The following is a 20,820-nucleotide window of genomic DNA, read 5'->3' as shown; positions in this document are numbered from 1 at the left end:
TATGTTGTTAGCAAATTAGGTTGAAAAAGAAACATTCACTCAGGGATAAAGATGAGAGCAAGAGCATCATCTAATTAGAGACATACGTTTCAACGGTCTGACGATGCGCTCAATCTTCGCTTTCTCGATCCGCTGACACTTCTTATATCTAGGGGCAGAAGAAACAGTAAAATGTACCTTTAAATGTGTAATGTTTAAATGCCTTTAAAACATTTGCTAAAATGTCATCAAAAGGTCACTAGTGGTGTGAGAAATTCCCATGCAACACAGAAATCTTGTGCAGTAAAATTTGTCAATTCACCGTAAACTCGATAGTTTGAATTTGTGATTAGTTTAACTTACATGCAACACTGCCGCTTGGTGTTGGGCCCCCCGAACTTTGGCTTATCGAGGCAGTTGACACACTTTGCGCAGTCCTCCTCTATCAAACAGCCTCTGCAGCGTCCACAGCGCCGGGCACGGACTCCCCCAGGTATATATTGACTCAGAACCTTCCTCTTAATGAACTTGTGGCCCCTCCCCCTCCCCCTCCTCCTCCGCTGAATGTGTTCCTGAGAGACAACCCATTGAGCCCTGCCCTGATCAGAGATGTCATCGTCATCATCTGCCACATCTGCAAGCGAGAGACGGAGAGGAATGGTAAAAGAGTCACAATATACATTTCATATAGTATTAAATACATGTGGGGGCGACATCTTTGGATGCCAAAAACGTACTATTCAGTCTGCAGGAGACATTACAGGTCTAACTGCTGTGATTGAAGGTGCTTGTATACCGATTTACTGGTCTTTTGTCTGGTTTCTACAGCTACAAGTATCTACTGGCTGCTTCAAGTGTTGGAAATGAGAAAGAATCACTCTAGAATAAAGTAAGGTGACTGGACGAACACATCAGGAGTCTCTGACAAATCCATTGCTGGTGGAAATCCCCCTACCTGGCCTTTTTAGGTTTGAAAACTACTAGAAATAGATTTGAAACTCAATTCCTCTGACAACCTCTGGCATCTCCCAGTGGTAGTATTTGAAGGCCAGCCGGCACAAAGCAACTTCAGACAAAGAAATTAGAATAATGTAGCTGGAATAACATTGTGTGAGGTTCCGTGTTTCCCAACAGCACTAGATGTGTTCATTAGGAGACAAAATTCAGGGCAGTGAGTCTACTTGTCAAACGGCACTTCCTCACCTCATACTGAGTGATGCTCACTTGACCAGTGTTGGGTAAAGCTTTCCAACAGCGGTGGCTAATCTGTGTGTGACAAAAGATATTTTTGCTGGCAAATATCTTAGTTACAACTACATTGAGCTAACAAAGCAGTTTTTATTTTTGCGCTCAGCATGTTACGTTTGCCAAAAGCTATCAAAACTGTGCTCTTTTTAGGTTTTGTGTTTATAACTGCAGAAGCTTAACTATGCCAGTTTGAAAGAATATCTTAGCTGGTGAATGTTTTCATTATAGTATATTAGCAGAGCAGCTTTGCCAAACAAAACTGGAAGAATGCATTTAAGTTTGGACAATGCTAATGAAGCATCTTGGAGAAATTGGATTGAAAAACAGTTAACCTACCTTAGAGCATGGCTATATACAGTATCAAGTCAATCGATTTTTTACAATCACTCTGTGAATGATGTGGTAACCCTGACTATTTCAGGGTCGTAATAACTCCAGCTGCACCGTAGCAACAATTGACGCTGCACACCTTACAATATGCTGTGGGAACGTAAGCTTCTGAACTTGTCTATAAAGGGTTCAGCAATTGAGTTGAAATCTTGAAATTTGTATTATTACATCAAATTCTTTTCAGTGATTTCACAGAAATATATAACAATACAGTGTTTTTCCTAGGTTTGTGGAAGACTTAGGTGTCTGTATTTGGCAGGGGGTTTAGGGGTCCTCCCTCAAGAAAATGTAACTTCTTTTGCAATTTCACACATCATTTTGGACAGTTTTTTAATAACCACATCTGTGTCTAAAACATTGGAAAAGCAGAGAAGATAATAAACAAATAACACTCAAAAAGCCCAAAATAAGACAAAACTCGCTAAAGAAGTCCACTGGGGACCGACTACAATCATTAGATCTGAGGAAAGTCATTTAGTTTGTTTTTACATTCATTCGGCTCAGGTGATGCCCAGAACGGCTTGGGTGCTGCACCTAAACTTTCTAAATGGCGGAGAAACCCCTGCAATAATCAATTTTTAATGATTTAATAAATCTAATTAATGCATCCTGGATGAATAGGTGTCATAAAATGGATGGATTGATAAACCAATTAAAAATTGTTAGTTTGTAAAGTTTTTGCAAAAACAAACACTTGCCTATTATGAGTTGATGAGCTTCCAAGCTACAGGTATGCTAGTGCTGACTGAAACTCCACAAATAAGGGTTGTACAGCTTCCTGCATGCACAATCCACTGTTGCAACAGTCCTCCTCTTAAGTGTTAAACAGTCCGCAGTCAGATACAAAACCATTTTATAACTAACATTACTGCCTACAGCAGGCAACAAAAACTATTTAAGACTTTTGTCAATAAAATGTAAGACTTTTTAATACTTAGGCCTTTTTGTGAGGAAACTGAATTTAATGCTTTTTAAGACTTCAAAATCTGCTTTTACCCTGTACTACTGTGGTTAAGTCCTCCTCATTTTTATTCTGTGTCAGTTTCTGGATATTTTAACCACATCCTAAACGTGGAGAAAGAGTTTAATGAGCATATTTGTTAGCATCTCCAATTTATTTCCTTCATGTCATCATTAACGATGACTGCACGGACATAAAATGTCAGTTCCTTGCTTATTAAACCTCAATTAAAATGATTGCACATACACTGTGCAATGCAAAAAGCAGTGAGGTGCTCATCGTCCTGGAAGTAAAGCCACAGAGAAGTTAACTGCATTGTGCTTAAAAATAACGCATGTAGATGCACTGTACCTTCTGCTGCGGGAGAAAAGGTGATGCCCTCTCTCTCGTGAAGTGGCAGGGCGCTGAGTCTGGGGATATCATCTGGCACCATGGCACGGGGCTGCCCCAAAGCCACCGCTGCTGCCCGGCACACATGTTTGATCCTCGGACCACCCAGCGGCTGTTCCTGCACACAGACACAGAATAAATACCGTGATATGTAGAAATATTTGGTTGTAAATCTATTACACTAACATCACTTGTGACATAAATAACACATAGTCACGCATTACACTAACAGTAGGATACACTGCTCATTTTAAAGTGCAAAATTAAAAAACAAAATCAATATAAACAACACATGGCAGCCTGAGTTATAGAGGGGATGCTCCCCAGCACATAATAAACAGACAAAATAACAAAAAGATCAAGGTACAGTAAGATCCAAAACACATGCGATTCCAACAAATGCAGTAGACTGATGATGCTTTATTCAAAACCGAGACAAGACAACATAGCAATGCAGATGTTTAAGTTAAAAGTATTACCTGAGGACTGATATCTTTGAGCGATACACCAACTCTCCTCCTCCTTCTCCTTCCACTCACTGGCACTCGTGATTCTCTGGAGCCCAACTATCAGTCCAGACGAGGAAGAAAAACAAGTTGTATGTAAGAGATGCTATCACTATGTTACTTATCCTCCCTAAAATAGCCAAGTTACTTACAACGTGACTTGTAAAGTTCAGACTAAAATAAGACATAAAAAAATGTTACATGTACAATTCTACTTTCATTTGATTTCTGGATGAAGTGATGTTTGATTCTTACCTGTGACAACTTGAGCTGCTTCTGCTGATCAATCTTGAAGAGCTGCACTTTGGCTTTCTTCAGCAGGTGAAGCATTTTCTTATTTGCTCCACTGAAACCAATTCGATGGCTGGGCCCGCTGACTTCCAACGCCTCATGGCAGTCCCCAGTCATGCCTCCTGCTTCATCTGTACCAAACAGCGTGAATAAAGCAACTCTGGTTAAATGATGTACAAACAAACACCTTGTAATTGTAGGACCAACTATTGAAAACATACCTATGAATTGAACAGTGACACAATTATTTCAATTTGTTAAATTAGCTCTTTGCAATTTCCAAGACATTTCAAAATTGTTGCAGTCGTCCTCAAGTCTTTTTCTAATTTGTATTGTCTAAAAAGGCTAAAACATCTTAAAGATTGCATTAATAATAAAGAATTAACCAAAGGCTAAAGCCTCTGTAGACAATTTTTTCTCATTTTAACCTTAACTCAACATTAAAAACATCTCACTATTCCATGAGAGATCAGGCATTTGTATATAACAAAAAACAAAGATTAAGAAGCAAGATCTTCATGACTAATTACACAAAGAAGAAACAATACTTACTATTGTTTCCTGTATCTCCTAACGGCAAATGTGAGGGCGCTTCCACATCAGCATTCACCACCACGGCTAGTTTCCTCACAACGCCAGGAGAGTCCATCTCTTCCATCATGAGCTTTGACCTACGCCTCTTCCTGACATGAGACGTCAAACCGTCGCCATGATGCGTATAATCCGTGTCAGCGGGGCCTTTCTTTTTCTCCGCCAGTTTCAAAGTAAGTTTCTTGAGGTTCTTGTAGATCTCTAGGTGGCTCGTGCCTGACCTGGGCTTTGATAAGAACTTTGTCACTGCAGATGGGTTGTCGGCCACAGATATACATTCACTGTCTGACTGCAGCAAGTTGCCATCATAGCTTGACTCGTGACATGATGGACTTGGTTTTTCGTCCTCTCTCTGTTGACTTTTCAGCCACGTTGACAAAGAACCCTTTGGAAAGGGAATCATTTCCTCGTCCAAGAACCTCTTTGGAGTTTTAATAACGCGGGAGGACCGTGCGCTCATTACAGGAGTGGAGGAGTTGTTTGAGCTCTGCTGGACTGGAAACAAGCTCGGCTTACCCTCAGATGGAGTGATATTGTGACTTAGCAGCTGCTGCTCACTCAAGTCCGACATCGGTGTGGCCGGAATAGGCTCTGGGACATATGTGTAATAAACATGCCTAGTGCGAGTACGAAGCATTGTTGGACGTTTCATTTCTGGAACGTTTTTTGGTGCCTTTCGCTTGTGCCCAAACAAAGACCTGCGTTGTCTTTTCTGTATTCTTTTATCGGAGGAATTTGTGGCTTTACAGTCGAGGGGCATCGCTGCCTCCTCTCCACTTTGGGCAGCGGCCTCAGCTCCAGCCTCTGGAGAGGCACCCATACCCTTAGCCATTCTCCTCCTCTGCCGTTTTTGTAAGGATGTGACTGCTTGCGATGTGCGTCTGGTGTGCCCAATTCGAAATCCCTTCGTACATCTCACAGATCTCTGTGGCTGGGATTGGTCTGTGTCTGAGTCCTCTGACACCTCGCCTCGTTCTTTCACCTTAGAAGCTTTCCCGGAGCCACCAGCTGAGGTAGTGGCTGTTTGATTTTGCCTCCTGTCTGATACTGCTGGTTTTCCTGCTTTCCTGATAAAGTCAGCTGATCTAGTACTGCTCTGTCTACCTGAGGCCTGTTCGCCTGCATGTTTGGCTTTTCCAGTGAGAGCTACCTGCTTGCCTTGTAGTTTAATTACCACCTTGGGTATTTCTTTGTCTTTTGATGGGCTCTCTTGGACACCCAGGTCTTCTTTAGGGATCCATGGTACAATTTTCCCAATAAGAGCCGGTTTCGGGGTTTTGGGTATAATTTTTCCAATGAGAGGCTTTGCTTTTTCTCCGAGAGAAAGTTCTGAAGCTTGGGGAGGCTTTGCTTGGCTGAGTAATGACGACTGAGGAGATTTTTGTGGACGAACTGTTGTGGTCCCAAATCCAGTGAAAACTTCCTCCTGGAGAAAAACATAGAACGTATAACCTTTAACAGGCTATAATACATTTGGACATGTTAAAATGAAGACAGGTATGCTGAACACCACCTACTACAGACCAAAAACACTCATAATCGCCATAATACAGCTGACAATTATGAAAGAACTTTTCATAATATAGAATTGACAATGAACAAAAAACAATTACAAACATATAGAATTTCTTAAACATCCACAATTTCCACATATAGAGAGCTGATAAAACAATTACTACTTTGTCGGCCCAGTACTGTGACTCAAACAATGATAATATATGCGTTCAGCAGGTGCTCGGGTGTGTGTGTTTGTGTGTGTGTGCACCTTAGCACCTGTAGCCTCCACTGTTTCATAGTCCTTGACAGACATGTTTGATGACTAAAATAGCTCAGTATAAGCTAGAGGAGGATGTCCACCAGGAGAGTACAGTGGTCAAAGTTGATCTTTTGTTTGTGATTTTGTAATTGATTTTTTTGTAATACTTTCATTTGATTTATTATTTGAAGGCTACTAGCCACTATTGTGTTTAAATAATGTATTATCTATTTGTAATTGCTCTTTTATTATGTGAAGTCCTGTTGCCACACACTATATTGCATTTTTAGGGGCATGCTGAGATTTCTTGGGGCATTTTTGCCCTTTACCCCGCTTAATTTCCAACACAGCGTGGAAGGTTATCCACAGAAGATTACTGCAACAATTATTTTCATTACACAACAAAATCAAATGACTTTTCCAAAACTTTCAAGGATTTTACTAATTACATGACATAATTCCATTCCATTTGATCATCAGGTATCAGCCAGCCCTGTTGAAAATATTGTTCAGCATCAGCACTGCTCTCTACACTTTCACCAGAGTTGCATCAGTAAAATGCTGAGGCACTGAATGAAGCAGATTTTGGTTTCAATCTGTGAGTCAACTTTAAGAAATAACTCAGCAGATTTTCTGCCTGTGCACCATCTCTACAGGTGTCTAATTGTTAATGTAATATGTGAAAATATTTTCTCTGTAATAAATCAGGAAAGTGGCACTCAAGCTGTAGTTGAATACAAAACAGCATCTTAGCCTAATTCACCCTTAAATTAGTGATTTTAACATTAGTGAGTTCTGGAAATTATACATTCAAACACCATTGCTACAAATGTTTACATGGATCCTTTAGAACACAGTCAGCCTCCAGCATCCTCTCATTCATGCACCTGTATATGTCAGATGCAAACATTGCACAACACAGCCCATTTCAACTTGACTTCCAATTACTTACATCCATCTTCATGAGCAAAAAAATGACTCCATATTTGTCAGTGATGAAACCCCCTACATATCTATTCTAAACCACTGCAGAGCACATGAGTGTGTGGCACTATGTAACGTGTGGTACTCCAGATGAACAGCACCCACAAGCTTTAGCATGAACCATGTGACTCTGTTACAGTCCACTCTGAAGGGATTGCATCAGTGAAGTCCGACTGACACTAAATCCCCTGCTCAGGATATTAAATAATATGATTAGATCCAATTTATCATTTTATCACCATCCTGTCTGGATGGAGCTACAAGGAGACGACAACCTTAGAAGTTAATGATATCCAACACACTGGCTTTTATGAAGAAACACTGAAAATATGAACACAGTGAAAGGTTGTCACAATACAAGAATTTTAAACCACGAAACAACACTGCTATATAAAAAAAAAAAAAAAAAAAAAAAAAAACTATACTCAATACCACGGCCAAAGAGTAACAAATCCTAGGCACACAAAATAGGATACATATTTTCTTAAATGTTTTCCCTACCTTGTAGGCCAACACATTCTTTATGTCATCATAATTGCATTTATTACAGATTTATTTTTCTCTGGTTTTGGACAGTTGATTTTCTTCCCTGTTTTATCTGTGCAGCCTTGGGTGAAAATCAGTTTTTGTTTGTTTTATTTTGGTACTTTCGATACTATCAAATGTTTAAGTAAGGGAGGCCGTATTGTTTTAAACACGTATCAAAGTAAGCATTAAAGTATTGATACTTTAAACAACCTTAACACAGTGTGGTAGATTTAAGTACTCTCATTTGTTGTATAATATTTATGTCTCATTATGAATGACTCCAGAGCAAAGTTGTGCACAGAGCAGCTATAACCCTTGGTCTCGCATACCTCTCACAATATATATGTTGAAAAATAAATACTATGGGCCAAAACACAACACTGTTTTAAAAGTCTGCCTGCATTTCTAGGCTTTTGTCAATGTTGAATATGCCACTGAAATTAAAATGTTATGGCATATTCACCATGGCTACATCACTCCAATACGGTGAAAATGTCTTCGTCAGTTCCTAGGACCCTCTCATACATGTTAATCAGCAGGTGGATTTGTACTTTGCAATAAGTCATGATTTGTGTCAAATCCTATGCAAACAACACGATTGTGCTTTTGTTGCAGCATGCAGACTATTAACAGAGAACCCAACTATTTCTTTAAACTATACTGACCTTCTAAATCCATGTAAAAAGTTGGGATTAGTTGATTGCTGTTAGTTTAGCCTTCACACCAATCTCAATAAAAGGGAGATGCATGATGGGAGTGATGAATGTAAACATACACAATGCAAAATTAGGTTTTAGAAAGGCACAGGGCAAGATTTATCAGTGTGTGTGGTCCAAATTTAGCTTTTTGATTATATAGTCTAGGTAACGTTTCTGTATGCCTCCCCCGTTGCATCCCACGTTCAAAACACCGAGCGATCAGCTGACAGCTCCAACATGGAGAGTGTGATCCCCGGAGTTAGCACCAGCGACAAGATTATTAGCCTGTGCATGTCAGCACAGTGTGGGAACTTCAACGCAACAAAAGGGGGGATGAATATCGTTAAACAAAGAGATCTACTGGTTTCCACAACAAAACGCATTCACGATTGTTATCATACCGCCAAAGTTTCCGCCAATGTTCTTACATGCCAACAAACTCAGCTGGACGGACGCCGATCTCCGTGTGTGTATGTATGTTGCTAGCTATGTCTGTTGCAACTTCAAAACAAGCAATTAACTATTAATACCTGCAGAAGCAATAATACCAAATATTCACCGATCAACCAAACTGAAGCATACCCTGCAGGCAGACGGCTAGTTACAATCCTATTTAGGGTTAGTGTTTGCAAGCTAGCTAAGTTACCGCTAACTAGCTCTACGTTAGCTTAAATACTTTTTGTAAGTAACAAACAAATTCTGGTAAATGTCGTTCTTTTGAACAAAATGGCTTTATGTGTCCCATTATGCGTATCGTTACCCATCTAGCTGACATGCTATGGTTAGCTTATTCACCTCTTCACTGTTGCTGGAGTCAAACCCCGCATCTCTCTGCCTCCTGTGCTTCTCCACCACCCCGAGCAGGCGCAGCAGGTACGGGTCCTCACTCAACGCAAGGCCGATGTTTACGGGCCTCGGCCCTTCGGCAGCTAGATCCCCGACGTCCGAGCCTAACCTTCCGCGTTTGTTACGTTTCTCCGACCGCAGCTTGCTGCGTCTCGTGCACGGCCGACCCGGGAAGCGAGCCCGGGCCGGCGTTTGGGTGCTCAAGCCCGCGACAGTAGCGGGAGATGATAATCCGCCTCCCGATGCCGCCATTATTTACTACAACAACACGGAAAGCGAGCTGACAGCGGCGATGCGAGAGGCAAGATGGATTGCGTCGAGGCAAAGGCGCGAGATAGAAAGGAACCACAGGTGCATCATGGGAAAACGAACTTCTCCAGCCCAGGACGACTCCTATTCGAAACACTGGGCGGCGTCGCTTATGTAGAACCTTTTCTTTAGGTATCAGGTGTAAATGTTTTGATAATTATTGTGTATGTTGTTAAATTATGATTGTACAACTATTCAGATCATATATTTAAGTAAAGGTGGAAAAAAACGTAATGTACAAGTCCTGCATGCAAAAGCAAATGGCCAAATTTAATGAAGTACTATGCAAAATGTCCCCTGTGTGTTGTATTCAGGTTGTATTATTATAATATAGCTATTTCAAACTGATTTATGTACTGGGTATTTACATCTACAACAATGCAGCATATTTTATGAACGTTTATTTTTTGTATGTAAATCTTAAACTCCAAAGTAACTAGTAACTAGAATAAATGTAGTGGAGTAAAATGTACGATATTTTCCTCAGAAGTAGCAGCATAAAATGGAAATGCTCAAGTAAAGCAAAACATCAAGTACCTCGTACATAAGTACAGTACATAAATTGAGTAAATCTACTTTGTTACTTACACTACTTGATACTACAGTACAGTAAGTTGAGTAAATCTACTGTTACTTTACATTACTTGATAGTATGCGAAAATCAGTCATTGTTTTGTCAATAATTAAAGTAGCTACATCGTCACAATTTTGGGGGAGAACAAAGCAAAAACAAATGTAGCTTTTAGACATTTTGTAGCATACATTATAGAAGCAAAAATCCACATCAATCTTTGGTTAATTTTTTTTGTGATATTTGTTATAAGCAAGAATTTGCAGGTTAGCTTACACAGTATTCCAATGTCAGTTGTGTACAAAGCCATTTTAATTTAGTTACATTTGTTTATTACACAAAAATTACAGTATTTTTATTCTTAAGGACAAAAACAATCGTCCATAAAATGATTACATAAAATATGAAGGAAGAAGTCAAAGGCACCTGGCACTACTGTTTGTTTGTTCTCCATTATAAAAGATTTTAAAAAGGGTAGATTATCTTAAACAAGTGTCAGAAACAGGCCTAAAAACATTTATCTATACCATGTAGTTTACACTGTAAACTGCCTTAAGACTCCACTCACCATTGGCTGTACAAGTAAAAGGTAAATAGACTGCACACTTTAAATTTTGCCTCTCATTAACCCATTCACATTCACACAAAGTGACAGCCAGACACCACAGAAACATATTTTTAATGCAACAATTATTTACTTTTGGAGAGAAAAAGAAGACCTGCAGATGACATTATTGAAGTCCCTTAGTACAGAGTCTTATAAACTGGCCCATTTATCAGATTTTGGATTTCAAGATGTTTAGGACTTAAATTCTCCATGTAATTCTCACCCTTATGTGGAGATCCTGAAAATAGTACAGTTAAATACAAAACATTCCAACACTTGAGGGAGAATTAGCTAGTTAGTCTACAGGCTAAATTTTTTCTGCTGCCTCCCCTCCTTCAGTGTGGGTGTTCTGGTGGATCTTTAGGGTGCTCTCTTGTGCAAAGTTTTTTCCACAGGTCGGGCAGGTGTATTCAGAGTGGTGATCCCTGGCAATGTGTGCTTTGAGCTGCTCAGGCCGAGCATAGCTCTCATCACACTCTATGCACGTGTGACCATAGCGAGGGGGAGACCCATGTGTGTCCCTTTTGTGTGCCCGCAGGGCTGCAACAGAAGGGAATATAAGGTCACAATTTGCTTCGGGACAAGGAATCTTGAGCTCTGGCTGAAGCCCATTGGAGGGGCATCCCTCTGCTCCCTCTTCTTGTTTGATCTTCTTGCTCTCAACCATTCCTCCTTGAGTTGCATATTTGGGTTTACGACCACGTTTTTTGCCTTGTGGCTTAACGTCACAGTTTATATCATTGGCAAATCTCTCCTGGTGCTGCATGAGCTCTTCTTCTGTCGGGAAACCACGACTGCATTTGCAGCATTGGTAGGTGTTGATGTCATCAGACACTATGGAGTAATGAGGGTGCACAGCGATGCGATGCATGCGAAGGCGCGAAGGACTGGGGAACAAGGCGCCACAGTCCCTGCAGGGACACCGTCGTTCTATGCATTCATGTCGCCTGTGTTTGTTCAGCTGCAAGACATTTAACAATCATCATACACAACAATTATTGTATGAGTTTCCAAGCACAACATAACAGGCTAACATGTAACCTGCTGTGCCCTCACCTCAGTGAAGGTAAAGAAGTTTTTCTGGCAGTAAGGACAAAGGAAGGGCTTCTCCTCTCTGCTGTGGGTGGCCTGGTGCTGGCTGAGCTCATCTGAGGAGGAGAAGCTCTTGTCACACTTGTAGCAAGTGAAGACTGTATCAGTCTGCAAAATGATAAGCAGAAAATTGGTTAAAAATATGAAATCCTAACTCAAGGCATTAGTTACTGATGAAAGAATGAAGGTGTTCATAAAGTCGACGGAAGAACATCTTGTTTTCTGAAATATTTTCAAACCAAATTATATCTTCACTTTCATCCACAACTATATCATGTGCAAAAAGACTAAATTATGCAGAACATTTGCATGTATACCAGAGTCTGATCGATACCTCAGTCCAGCCAATATTGGCTTATCACAGCTATATCAGTATTAGCAATACAGAGGAAACGTTTCCCCAGAGAGTACTTACAAATTTCCCCAGTAAAATGTCCTATACAGTACATATCTTGTTCACAATTCTTTCATGGCCAAACTGAAGGGATACTTCCAAATGTTTTATGTTGATGAAATATTGGCCGAAATGTTATCTTATTCTACCACAAAAATCCAGGTTGGCTCTAATCCATTACAAATAATCACTCAAGCAATCTTAAACAATGTGTTGATTAACTGATTAGTCAAGCAACAATCATTAATAATTTGCTTTTTGTTTTCTATGATCCTACTTAATGTATTTGGATTTTGTACTGTTGGTTGGACTAAACAAGCTATTGAATATATTCATCTTCTTTATGGGAAATTGTAATGAGCATTTTTTTTCTATTTTGTCATTTTGATAAATTGGCAAAACAATTTGCAGCTTAATCAATGATGTAAATAATCTTTAATTGGAGCAATACAAATCAACCTCATTCTTATTATACATTGCTGAGTTTGTATTACTACTTGAATCCATTTTGAATTTCAGTCTGCTTTCCCCTACCTGCTGCAGATGCTGTTTGTACTGGTCCCGATGACTCTTCCTCATGTGTCTCTCCTTGGCTTTGGAGTTACAGAAGGTGATGAAGCACTGAAAACACTGCAGGCTCTCATGCTGATCTGCATCACAATGAGATGACAATATGCTTCATGATTAGTTACAACGTTATAGCCGGAATATATTAAATAATACTATACTATGATTGTTGACAAATGAGACTAGAATTAAGTTTACAGCATCCTTTATGAACTGTGTTAGCTTACAGGACTGCAAAGGAGCGACGCCGGGCTCTGACTTGATCTCCGCTGAAGTGGATCTGCTCTCACTCCCAACAATGACTTGCTCTATCTTCAACATTTCCATGCTGATGTTTTCAGACACCACTCGGTCACATGGAGCTGTAACATAGAAACACACTGTTGTTGTAGACAAACTGAACATTCATCATACATGTAATGTCAGCGGGCAAAGCTAAACAGACTACAGGAGATGACAGACTGCAGTGGCAGACGTAGCGTTAAAATAACTATAACCACAGATTAGAGATTGGAATAATTGAAAACCATGTAACATTTCTAAAATAAATAAACGCCTAAACGAGAGGTTAATTTTGGGATTTACTTAGGACACACTAATTATATAAAATAAAGACAAAACAAAACAGCTAACGTTAACGTTAGGCCAGAGGTAGTTAACAGGAGAACGGAGGCAACGGAGACTGGTCATCATCAAGCAAAGCTGCAACTGAAAGCAAGCAGATTGTGCTCGTATGTTCTAACAATATTTTAAATCGTGTTGCCGTTTGCTTACGTTCGTGTTGTATCTATGCACTTTGAACCGCATGCACATATATGCAAAACTATGAATAATTTTGATTTAAGTCTTTGTAAACAATTGAAAAAGCCATCCATTTCTCACCGTAAGAAACGTCCACCGATATGAAGCCGCAGTGAATATTCTGACCAGTGCCCACATCACGTGGAAAGGGCTGACGATCACGGAGATATCGCGATATTATAGTATTGTAGTTTTGTCCCTAGACAGTGAAATTAAGGTTTTGGAAACCATGCTTTATATCATTTGGCAAATATATATATATATATATATATAAAAAACCAAAAGTTTTAAGACAGGAAATCTCTCAGCAATATACAATAGCCTTATTATATTTATTTGTTTATCAATGTATTGCATTCATTTTTTTTACCATATTGAGTGTTTACACCTGGCTGTGTTAAACTTTCTGCTAAAGAAGGTTTACTGTGTGCGGTTAATTCCTAAACACTGAAAACAATCAAAGAAGGGAGGGAGAGAAGAAAAAACATTTGCATAATACCTGCAGTGTTTCAGTTTTTGGTGGAAATTATTAAAAATGACTATTCAACTTAGACTACTGGTTTGGAAAATATGAACAAAATTATTATGGTTAGTTGTTCCTTTCCACAATTTACTACAAATAAAACACTATGAAAAAATTAAGATTAAAAACTACAAAAACAGAAGTCTAGTTTAAGGTTCATAGAATTTTATTGGTAATTTAATCAGACAAGGCAGACACATCAACGCAACACTTGATGATGAGGTGATAAGACGGCTCTTTATCGCTTTAAATAATTTGTCAATTATACAAGCACTGGGTTCAGGGCAAATGAGGCAGAAGAACAAGTTCAAGGAGTTGAGAGAAGCCATTTAAGCCCTGGCCTGCTGCTGGTGTTCAGCAATTCGGCTTTCCATCACAGGCCTGAAGTGCCTGATCAATCCCTGAAAACACAGAGAAGACAAAAACAGAGGGAAACAGTACATTAATAACACAGAATAATAACAGCGGCTTTACTACAAACACAGTGTCAGTGTATATTTATTACAACATCAAAAAACAGTGATGAGTGTTAATTCCTGTGGTAAAGGTTTACTGTTCAGAATGAAATACAGTACACATGGCAGAAAAGACCTTGAGTATTATTTTGAGGTTATGGTTTCATGATGAAAGTTTACTTTTCTAGCTACACTTAACTATTTCTAATGCAATCCAATATCCCGGAAATAAATCTATAAAATAAATAAATTGATTGCTTTCTATAGAAATCTTTGTCCACCCTCAATGGGGATGCACAAAATAATGTAAAAAAAAAAGTCTGCAAAATGTCAATTCATTCATTTCCCACAGTCCCCCATTCATTTTTCCAGTGATCCTGTTAGTACAAAATGCATGATGACAGTACACGTGTTTACCTGCACTGGCCATGCCGCACCATCTCCCAGGGCACAGATAGTGTGTCCCTCAATCTGTTTACTGAGCTCCCAAATCATGTCGATCTCCGATGGCCGTGCATCACCTTTCACAAAACGCCACATCATGTTATTCATCCAGTCCACTCCTACAGAAACAGATGGAAAGAAATGTTGGTTAGAGGTATTACAAGACACTGAAAAACCCAATGTGGGTCGAAACTTTCAGTGCCTAAAATGACACTGCAGTGGCACTTACCTTCTCTGCAGGGTGTGCACTGGCCGCAACTCTCATGCTTGTAGAACTCAATCAGACGGGCGATGGCTCTGATAATGTCAGTCTGCAAAAAACATGCATCCACCAATGTTACAGATGTTTCTTGATTTCTTTATGCGTAATGAATTATGCAGCAGAGGTAATGGACTTACAGATTTGTCCATTACTATAAGTGCAGCTGTCCCCAGGCCAGTCTGAGCCTGGATGAGGCCGTCAAAGTCCATCAGCACCTCTTCACAGACATTCTTGGGAATAAGGGGTGTTGAGGAGCCACCGGGGATTACAGCCAGCAGGTTATCCCAACCACCCCGCACTCCACCTATCAAACGGATGTTTGGTATAATTAAGTTTAAAAATAAGTGCATTTAGGGTGTGCTTAGCTTATGTTAAGTCATCTTAATCTTTTCAGCCCATGACCCCCTGGGTGCAGATAAACAAATGATGCATTTAGGTTTTCCCTTTGCACCAGTTTCACTTAATTACTTATTTTGAATAAGGAATTTTCTTCCACTTATGAGATATTTTTTGCCAAAATTCCCTAACTAACGTCATAAAAGAATCACAAACAGCTCACTCTATCCTGCAGTTTGAAACCCAAGGTGTTAACTCAAAAACCCTGCCTTAATAATATGAGTCAAATAGGCTCATTGGTTACATTGTGTGACACATTCTCAGCTTCATATGTACCTGCGTGCCTCTCAATGAGGTCTTTCAGAGGGATAGACATCTCCTCCTCTACCGTGCAGGGGTTGTTAACATGGCCGGAGATGTTGAAGAGCTTTGTGCCGGAGTTTCTCTCTCTGCCAAAGCCCAGAAACCACGGGCCGCCACGACGACAGATGGTGGGCGCCACGGCTACAGTCTCCACATTGGCAACAGTTGTTGGGCAACCAAACACACCTTTAAGAGAGCAGTAGAAGTGAGATAGATATTACAGTACATCTTTTATTTGGCAAGAACAAGAGTCCCACAGTAGTTCTGGGTGTTCAGATCCAAATAACTAGTAGGTTGAAGAAAATGTGGCCATTGTGAGAATGCACTGGGGGGTACAAGCTAAAGACTAATAAGATCAATATTTTATTTATTGTGGCAATAAAACCTTTTCTGATTCTGATTTTATCCCCATCTGTGCACTGGAACTCACCCACATCAGCAGGAAACGGGGGCTTCAGGCGTGGCTTCCCCTGCTTTCCCTCCAGGGACTCGATAAGAGCGGTCTCCTCTCCACAGATGTATGCTCCAGCACCACGCATCACAAACACATCAAAGTCATAACCGCTGCCACAGCAGTCCTTTCCAATGAGCCCAGCAGCATAGGCCTCATTGATAGCCACCTAAGAGCAGATATTGAAAACATAATGCTTTAACAAGATGGATTATTACATAGTCTTGCACAACCATACCTTGAATTGTACATAACTCTACTATTACAGCCACACTGCACAAATGTCAAAACTAACCCAATTAAGAAAACACAGGAATAAACAACAATGTTAACAGCAAATTATCACAAAAAGAAAGAAATAATTTCCTCTACAGATATCCTTTCAGTAAACACTCAGTCCATAAGTTTGTATTTCTGATTTTACAGAACACATTTAGTAATTTTATAGCGAATTGTGTGAATGTTATTTTTTTTTTAAAGACACTTATAAACCATAAATTGATGTTCCTGAGAAATCATAATTTCAAAGTTTATATCTCAGGTTTCATTTGGTCTATTGTCACCTGCAGGTTGGAAGACTCATTGTAGAACTCTCCTCTGATATAAATATATGCAGCACGCGCCCCCATGGCTCTCCCAGCCACCAGGCAGCCCTCCACCAGTTTGTGTGGGTCATTTCGCATAATCTCCCTGTCCTTACAGGTGCCAGGTTCTCCTTCATCTGCGTTCACCACCAGATACTTTGGCCTGAAGGAATAAATTAGAACTTGGTTATATAGGGTAGAGCAAACTAATCCAGACAAAACTAGCTAGAGTCAACTAAGATGTCAAAGCTGCACTAGTCAATTTTTTCAGCTTTCATGTACCTAATGGCCAACAAGAAATGATGATTGCAAGAGACCATGTGAATTAATGTAATTGAAAATGACAAGAAACTGCATACTCAGAGCTTTAACGGCATCTCCTAAACGGCTGGTGGGGATGGATTTGATGAAAAATAAATTTGCTGTCGTTTAGAAAAGATGATACCAATATTAGGTTAATGGATGTATAAAGATGTTAAAAGAATGCTAATCATCTTAAACTTTGCCAATTGCAAGATTTGGTTACTTTTTTTGAGTAATCAATATATAGACTGTGAATATAATTGTCAGTTACACCCATAAATACTTTTAAGTTTGGATCTATTACTTCCAGTGTGTTCAGAAGATTTCCAAAATAACCATTCAAAGCACCTAATGTTATTATTTTGAGAAACCAGTGCAAATATGTTGGGGCAAATAAAAAAAATCTCACTGTTGGTTTAATCTGTATAAGACATTTGTGCCATTTCATAATGTATGTACATCTGTCTCATCACAGACCTGCCATCGCTGGGCTTGTTCATGAAGCTCCACTTCATGCCTGTAGGGAAACCAGCTCCACCTCGCCCACGCAGGCCAGAAACCTTGATCTCATTGAGGATCCAGTCGACTCCCTTCAAAAGGATCTCCTTAGTTTTGTACCAGTCGCCACGCTTCATCGCCCCCTTCAGCCTGAAGCACAAGATGATATGAGTAGGTGAGGATTGTGTCCTTTTTTATCTCTAGACATTACTGATAAAGTTTTATTGCAACAAAGCTTCTTGTCAGGTCAAGAACATGCATAACTGGAATTCTTTACATGCATACTTTACTTTTAAGCATATTAATTTGTATTGTGTAAGACGATAAATCAATTTAATATGGATATTATGTTTAAAGTTGTTATCTGTAATATTGAGTTATGTTGTTTCTACCGGCAACGTTGGCGCTAAGATGTAATTGAAGGCACGCCTCTGGAACCTCATCTCCCAGAGTTCCTTTCGAAAACGAACAGTGTCGACTAATGCCTTCACATGCTTCACACTGGTAGCAGATCCCAAGAGAGAAGGGGAACAATGGCTTCTGATTCAGTAACTATGAAACTTATAAAGCTATTTACTAACTATTATTTATTTGCCCTTCTTCAGTTCGTTTAGTTTTTTGTTTCTTTTTTTTTGGAATCGAAGTTGAACGTTCTTCTTTTTCTGTCTGTTGATCCGCCATTGTGAGTCAGCAGTAATAAAATGTAGGCGCCCGGTCTTCCAGCTAACATCACGGACAACAATGAGGGCAGAACGGCATCACCAATCGGTTTTAACCAAATATTGTTTGTCCAGATCAGCTACGAACACCGGATCTGCAGCACGTTACCGCGTCGATCACTAACAAGCCTGTAAGTATTCGGTAGGGTACCGACGTGATCTTCACTTGTTCAACTGACTTTACCAGATAGCCCGCGACTGTCCTGCTTTTATAATAGTCATGTGAACTCACTACAGACAGTTGCCGTTTGCATGGACTCACGGCGGTGCGCTGCTGAGAGTGAATAGAGGAAACACTGGAATGGATATTTCGCGTTATTTTAAACGAACGAGAAACACTGATGTATAAAACTGCCAATTAGATTTATTTACAAGTTTATCGAAAGGATCATTCCGGCCCACTTTAACGCCTGTCAATCACCATTGTTTTAACTCACTTTTTGATAGATAAGAATTTAACAGACTAGATTAACTAGATGAAAATCTTACACATTACAACTTTAAGACTTTGCAGAGCACATGAGAATAACATCAGGGGTGTTACCTCCAGTCATGGCGGCCATAAAGGTTTGTGAAAATTCTGTCCTCGTCTGCAAGAGGTCCAAATGTGGTTTTCTTAGGAGCACTCTGGGAATATGAGACAAACACATAATCAGTGTTAACATTTTAACCCTATTGTTACCATTTTAATTTTAGTTTTTCCAAAATACAGGCCTGTACCTGTGTTGTGCTGTTGAATCGGGTGATAGCAGTCACTGCACCCTGAGTGACAGCAGCTGGAGCACGGGCCACCCCACACACCACTGCTCGAGACAGGGACAGCATCCTTCCTGTACCGAGGAGAGACCATGACATGACGTCAAATGGATAGTTTAGGTTACTTCAGTTTAACAAGAAATGTAGGACATAATCTCGGTTTTACTAAAAATACTAAAAATTGCCATCACATCCTGTTGTCTAGCTAATTCTTAGTTTTTGTTTAAAGTTCCTGATTTAAGTCAACATTTTTCTTTAAGAATAAAATTTTATTAAGGCAAAGTTCTGCTGCTTGTGCATATAAAAAAAAAAACATTTAACATCAGAGAAGTTTGGCTCCTTTAATTACATGAAAAAAGGTTTTAGTACAAAAAACATTCATATTTCTCAAATAAGGTATGGATAATCCTCAGGGATGGTATCAACACTATTATAGAAAACAAAACTGAAGAGTGCTATCTGAAAATAATCCAGTGGACTCATCAACCAGAGCACCAACAAATCAGTTTAATAAGTGATATTCCATAACTAGACAGATTACTGTTACATATATTATAATGGCCCTATCAACTAACAACAATACATGTTATTTTTATTACAGCAGTCATGCTGTAATTTGCTGTAATAACAACCTTTTGATATAACTGTCTAACATATTTTTCAAACCATTAGGAATCAAAACAAGAGCAGTTGAGTGAAAGCAGACACTATTTCAGTACCAGTCCCATTTCATTTCAACACTATAAAAGTAACTAACACTAGATTAACTTTTATTGTTTTGGTGGCGACAAATAGGTATTTGAATGAAATATTGTTTGGCACTGAAATAGATTTGACAGAGATCTTGTATATCTTGTTATGTTGTGTTGTTATGTCACAGATACAGAAAGTTACTTTAGCTAACAAAGGTGAAGGCGAATGCCAGCAATGTTATCAATCCTGACAATCTCTGCTGTACTATTTCAGATCAACATAGCTGTAAAGAAATGTAATAATTATGGATAAATCTAAACTTCTTCCTCGCTTAAAAGTGATGTAAATAGCACGCACTGACCCTCATGATCATATATCTAGCTAGTGCTAGCCTGGCGCTAAGCTAAGTTAGCTAGCTGTTAACCTTGTAATGTCAAAGTAAAAGCAGCGGATTCACGACGTAGCATACAAATATCACATTGACAATTTATGAACGGAATCGTTCACACCAACTGTAATACCATCTACATTAAAAGCATTCACATGATGAATGGTTTTGATTTAAGTTAGCAAACCATCAGTCCTTACCTTCTCTACGTCCCGAGTTTACGAAACACCGACGGAAGTAGATGGGCACACGTCCGGAAGCTCTGTGTGTGTGTGTGTGTGTGTGTGTGTGTGTGTGTGTGTGTGTGTGTGTGTGTGTGTGTGTGTGTGTGCGTGTGTGCGAGTGTGCGCGCGTGTGTGCGTGCGTGCGTGTGTTGTACTTTTTACTCCATTTGAGAGCTAAACTTTCTTATTTGCAGAATTAAGACATATAATCAGCTGAAAATGTAACTATATATCATAATATATGGTGCATTTATATATAGCACTCCAAAAGGGGCCATTATACACAGTGAGGACTTTTAATTTTAATACTAG

The 20,820-nt window shown here is 39.5% G+C and overlaps 3 protein-coding genes across 4 annotated transcripts in view; all 3 read right to left on the bottom strand.

Moving 5' to 3' along the window:
• Positions 1-9,540, bottom strand: part of kmt2ba (lysine (K)-specific methyltransferase 2Ba) — a 30,415-nt gene extending 20,875 nt beyond the window's left edge. For both annotated transcript variants that reach the window (XM_028596971.1, XM_028596972.1), the window contains exons 1-7: positions 9,118-9,540; positions 4,318-5,782; positions 3,730-3,896; positions 3,448-3,534; positions 2,930-3,086; positions 343-613; positions 87-148 (exon numbers count right to left, since the gene is read on the bottom strand). In XM_028596971.1, coding sequence (XP_028452772.1) covers positions 87-148; positions 343-613; positions 2,930-3,086; positions 3,448-3,534; positions 3,730-3,896; positions 4,318-5,782; positions 9,118-9,420 — 2,512 coding nt within the window. In that variant the 5' untranslated portion in view covers positions 9,421-9,540. The remainder of the gene's footprint in view (positions 1-86; positions 149-342; positions 614-2,929; positions 3,087-3,447; positions 3,535-3,729; positions 3,897-4,317; positions 5,783-9,117) is intronic.
• A 1,170-nt stretch (positions 9,541-10,710) lies between these two features.
• Positions 10,711-13,646, bottom strand: LOC114567834 (zinc finger protein 33B). The gene is made up of 5 exons (XM_028596973.1): positions 13,591-13,646; positions 12,936-13,070; positions 12,676-12,791; positions 11,712-11,855; positions 10,711-11,616 (listed from the first exon to the last, which is right to left on the bottom strand). Exons 2-5 carry the CDS (start codon positions 13,033-13,035, stop codon positions 10,963-10,965), a joined length of 1,014 nt encoding a protein of 337 aa, XP_028452774.1. The 5' UTR covers positions 13,036-13,070; positions 13,591-13,646; the 3' UTR covers positions 10,711-10,962.
• Positions 13,647-14,175: 529 nt separating this feature from the next.
• On the bottom strand, positions 14,176-20,551 carry ndufv1 (NADH:ubiquinone oxidoreductase core subunit V1). The gene is made up of 11 exons (XM_028597518.1): positions 20,485-20,551; positions 19,168-19,277; positions 18,992-19,074; positions 17,708-17,878; positions 16,907-17,090; positions 16,323-16,512; positions 15,866-16,078; positions 15,331-15,497; positions 15,161-15,242; positions 14,905-15,050; positions 14,176-14,433 (listed from the first exon to the last, which is right to left on the bottom strand). The coding sequence occupies exons 2-11, from the start codon at positions 19,270-19,272 to the stop codon at positions 14,362-14,364; spliced, it is 1,413 nt and encodes a 470-aa protein (XP_028453319.1). The 5' UTR covers positions 19,273-19,277; positions 20,485-20,551; the 3' UTR covers positions 14,176-14,361.
• Between the last annotated feature and the right edge of the window lie 269 nt (positions 20,552-20,820).

Source organism: Perca flavescens, chromosome 14 (assembly GCF_004354835.1).
Source record: "Perca flavescens isolate YP-PL-M2 chromosome 14, PFLA_1.0, whole genome shotgun sequence".
In the NCBI taxonomy this organism is placed as follows: Eukaryota; Metazoa; Chordata; class Actinopteri; order Perciformes; family Percidae; genus Perca; species Perca flavescens.
Note: the sequence above shows the minus strand (reverse complement) of the source record. Positions and strands in the feature narration are given on the sequence as shown.

Excerpts from the sequence above, each read along its gene's own strand:
- LOC114567834 (XM_028596973.1), bottom strand. The coding sequence starts at position 13,035 with ATGGAAATGTTGAAGATAGAGCAAGTCATTGTTGGGAGTGAGAGCAGA. Across the intron at positions 11,856-12,675 it reads ACAAACAGCATCTGCAGCAG|ACTGATACAGTCTTCACTTG; the intron begins GTAGGGGAAAGC and ends ATCATTTTGCAG. Across the intron at positions 11,617-11,711 it reads ACTTCTTTACCTTCACTGAG|CTGAACAAACACAGGCGACA; the intron begins GTGAGGGCACAG and ends AATGTCTTGCAG.
- ndufv1 (XM_028597518.1), bottom strand. The coding sequence starts at position 19,272 with ATGCTGTCCCTGTCTCGAGCAGTGGTGTGTGGGGTGGCCCGTGCTCCA. Across the intron at positions 15,498-15,865 it reads CCTCATTGAGAGGCACGCAG|GTGGAGTGCGGGGTGGTTGG; the intron begins GTACATATGAAG and ends TCCGTTTGATAG. Across the intron at positions 15,243-15,330 it reads TTATAGTAATGGACAAATCT|ACTGACATTATCAGAGCCAT; the intron begins GTAAGTCCATTA and ends TGTTTTTTGCAG.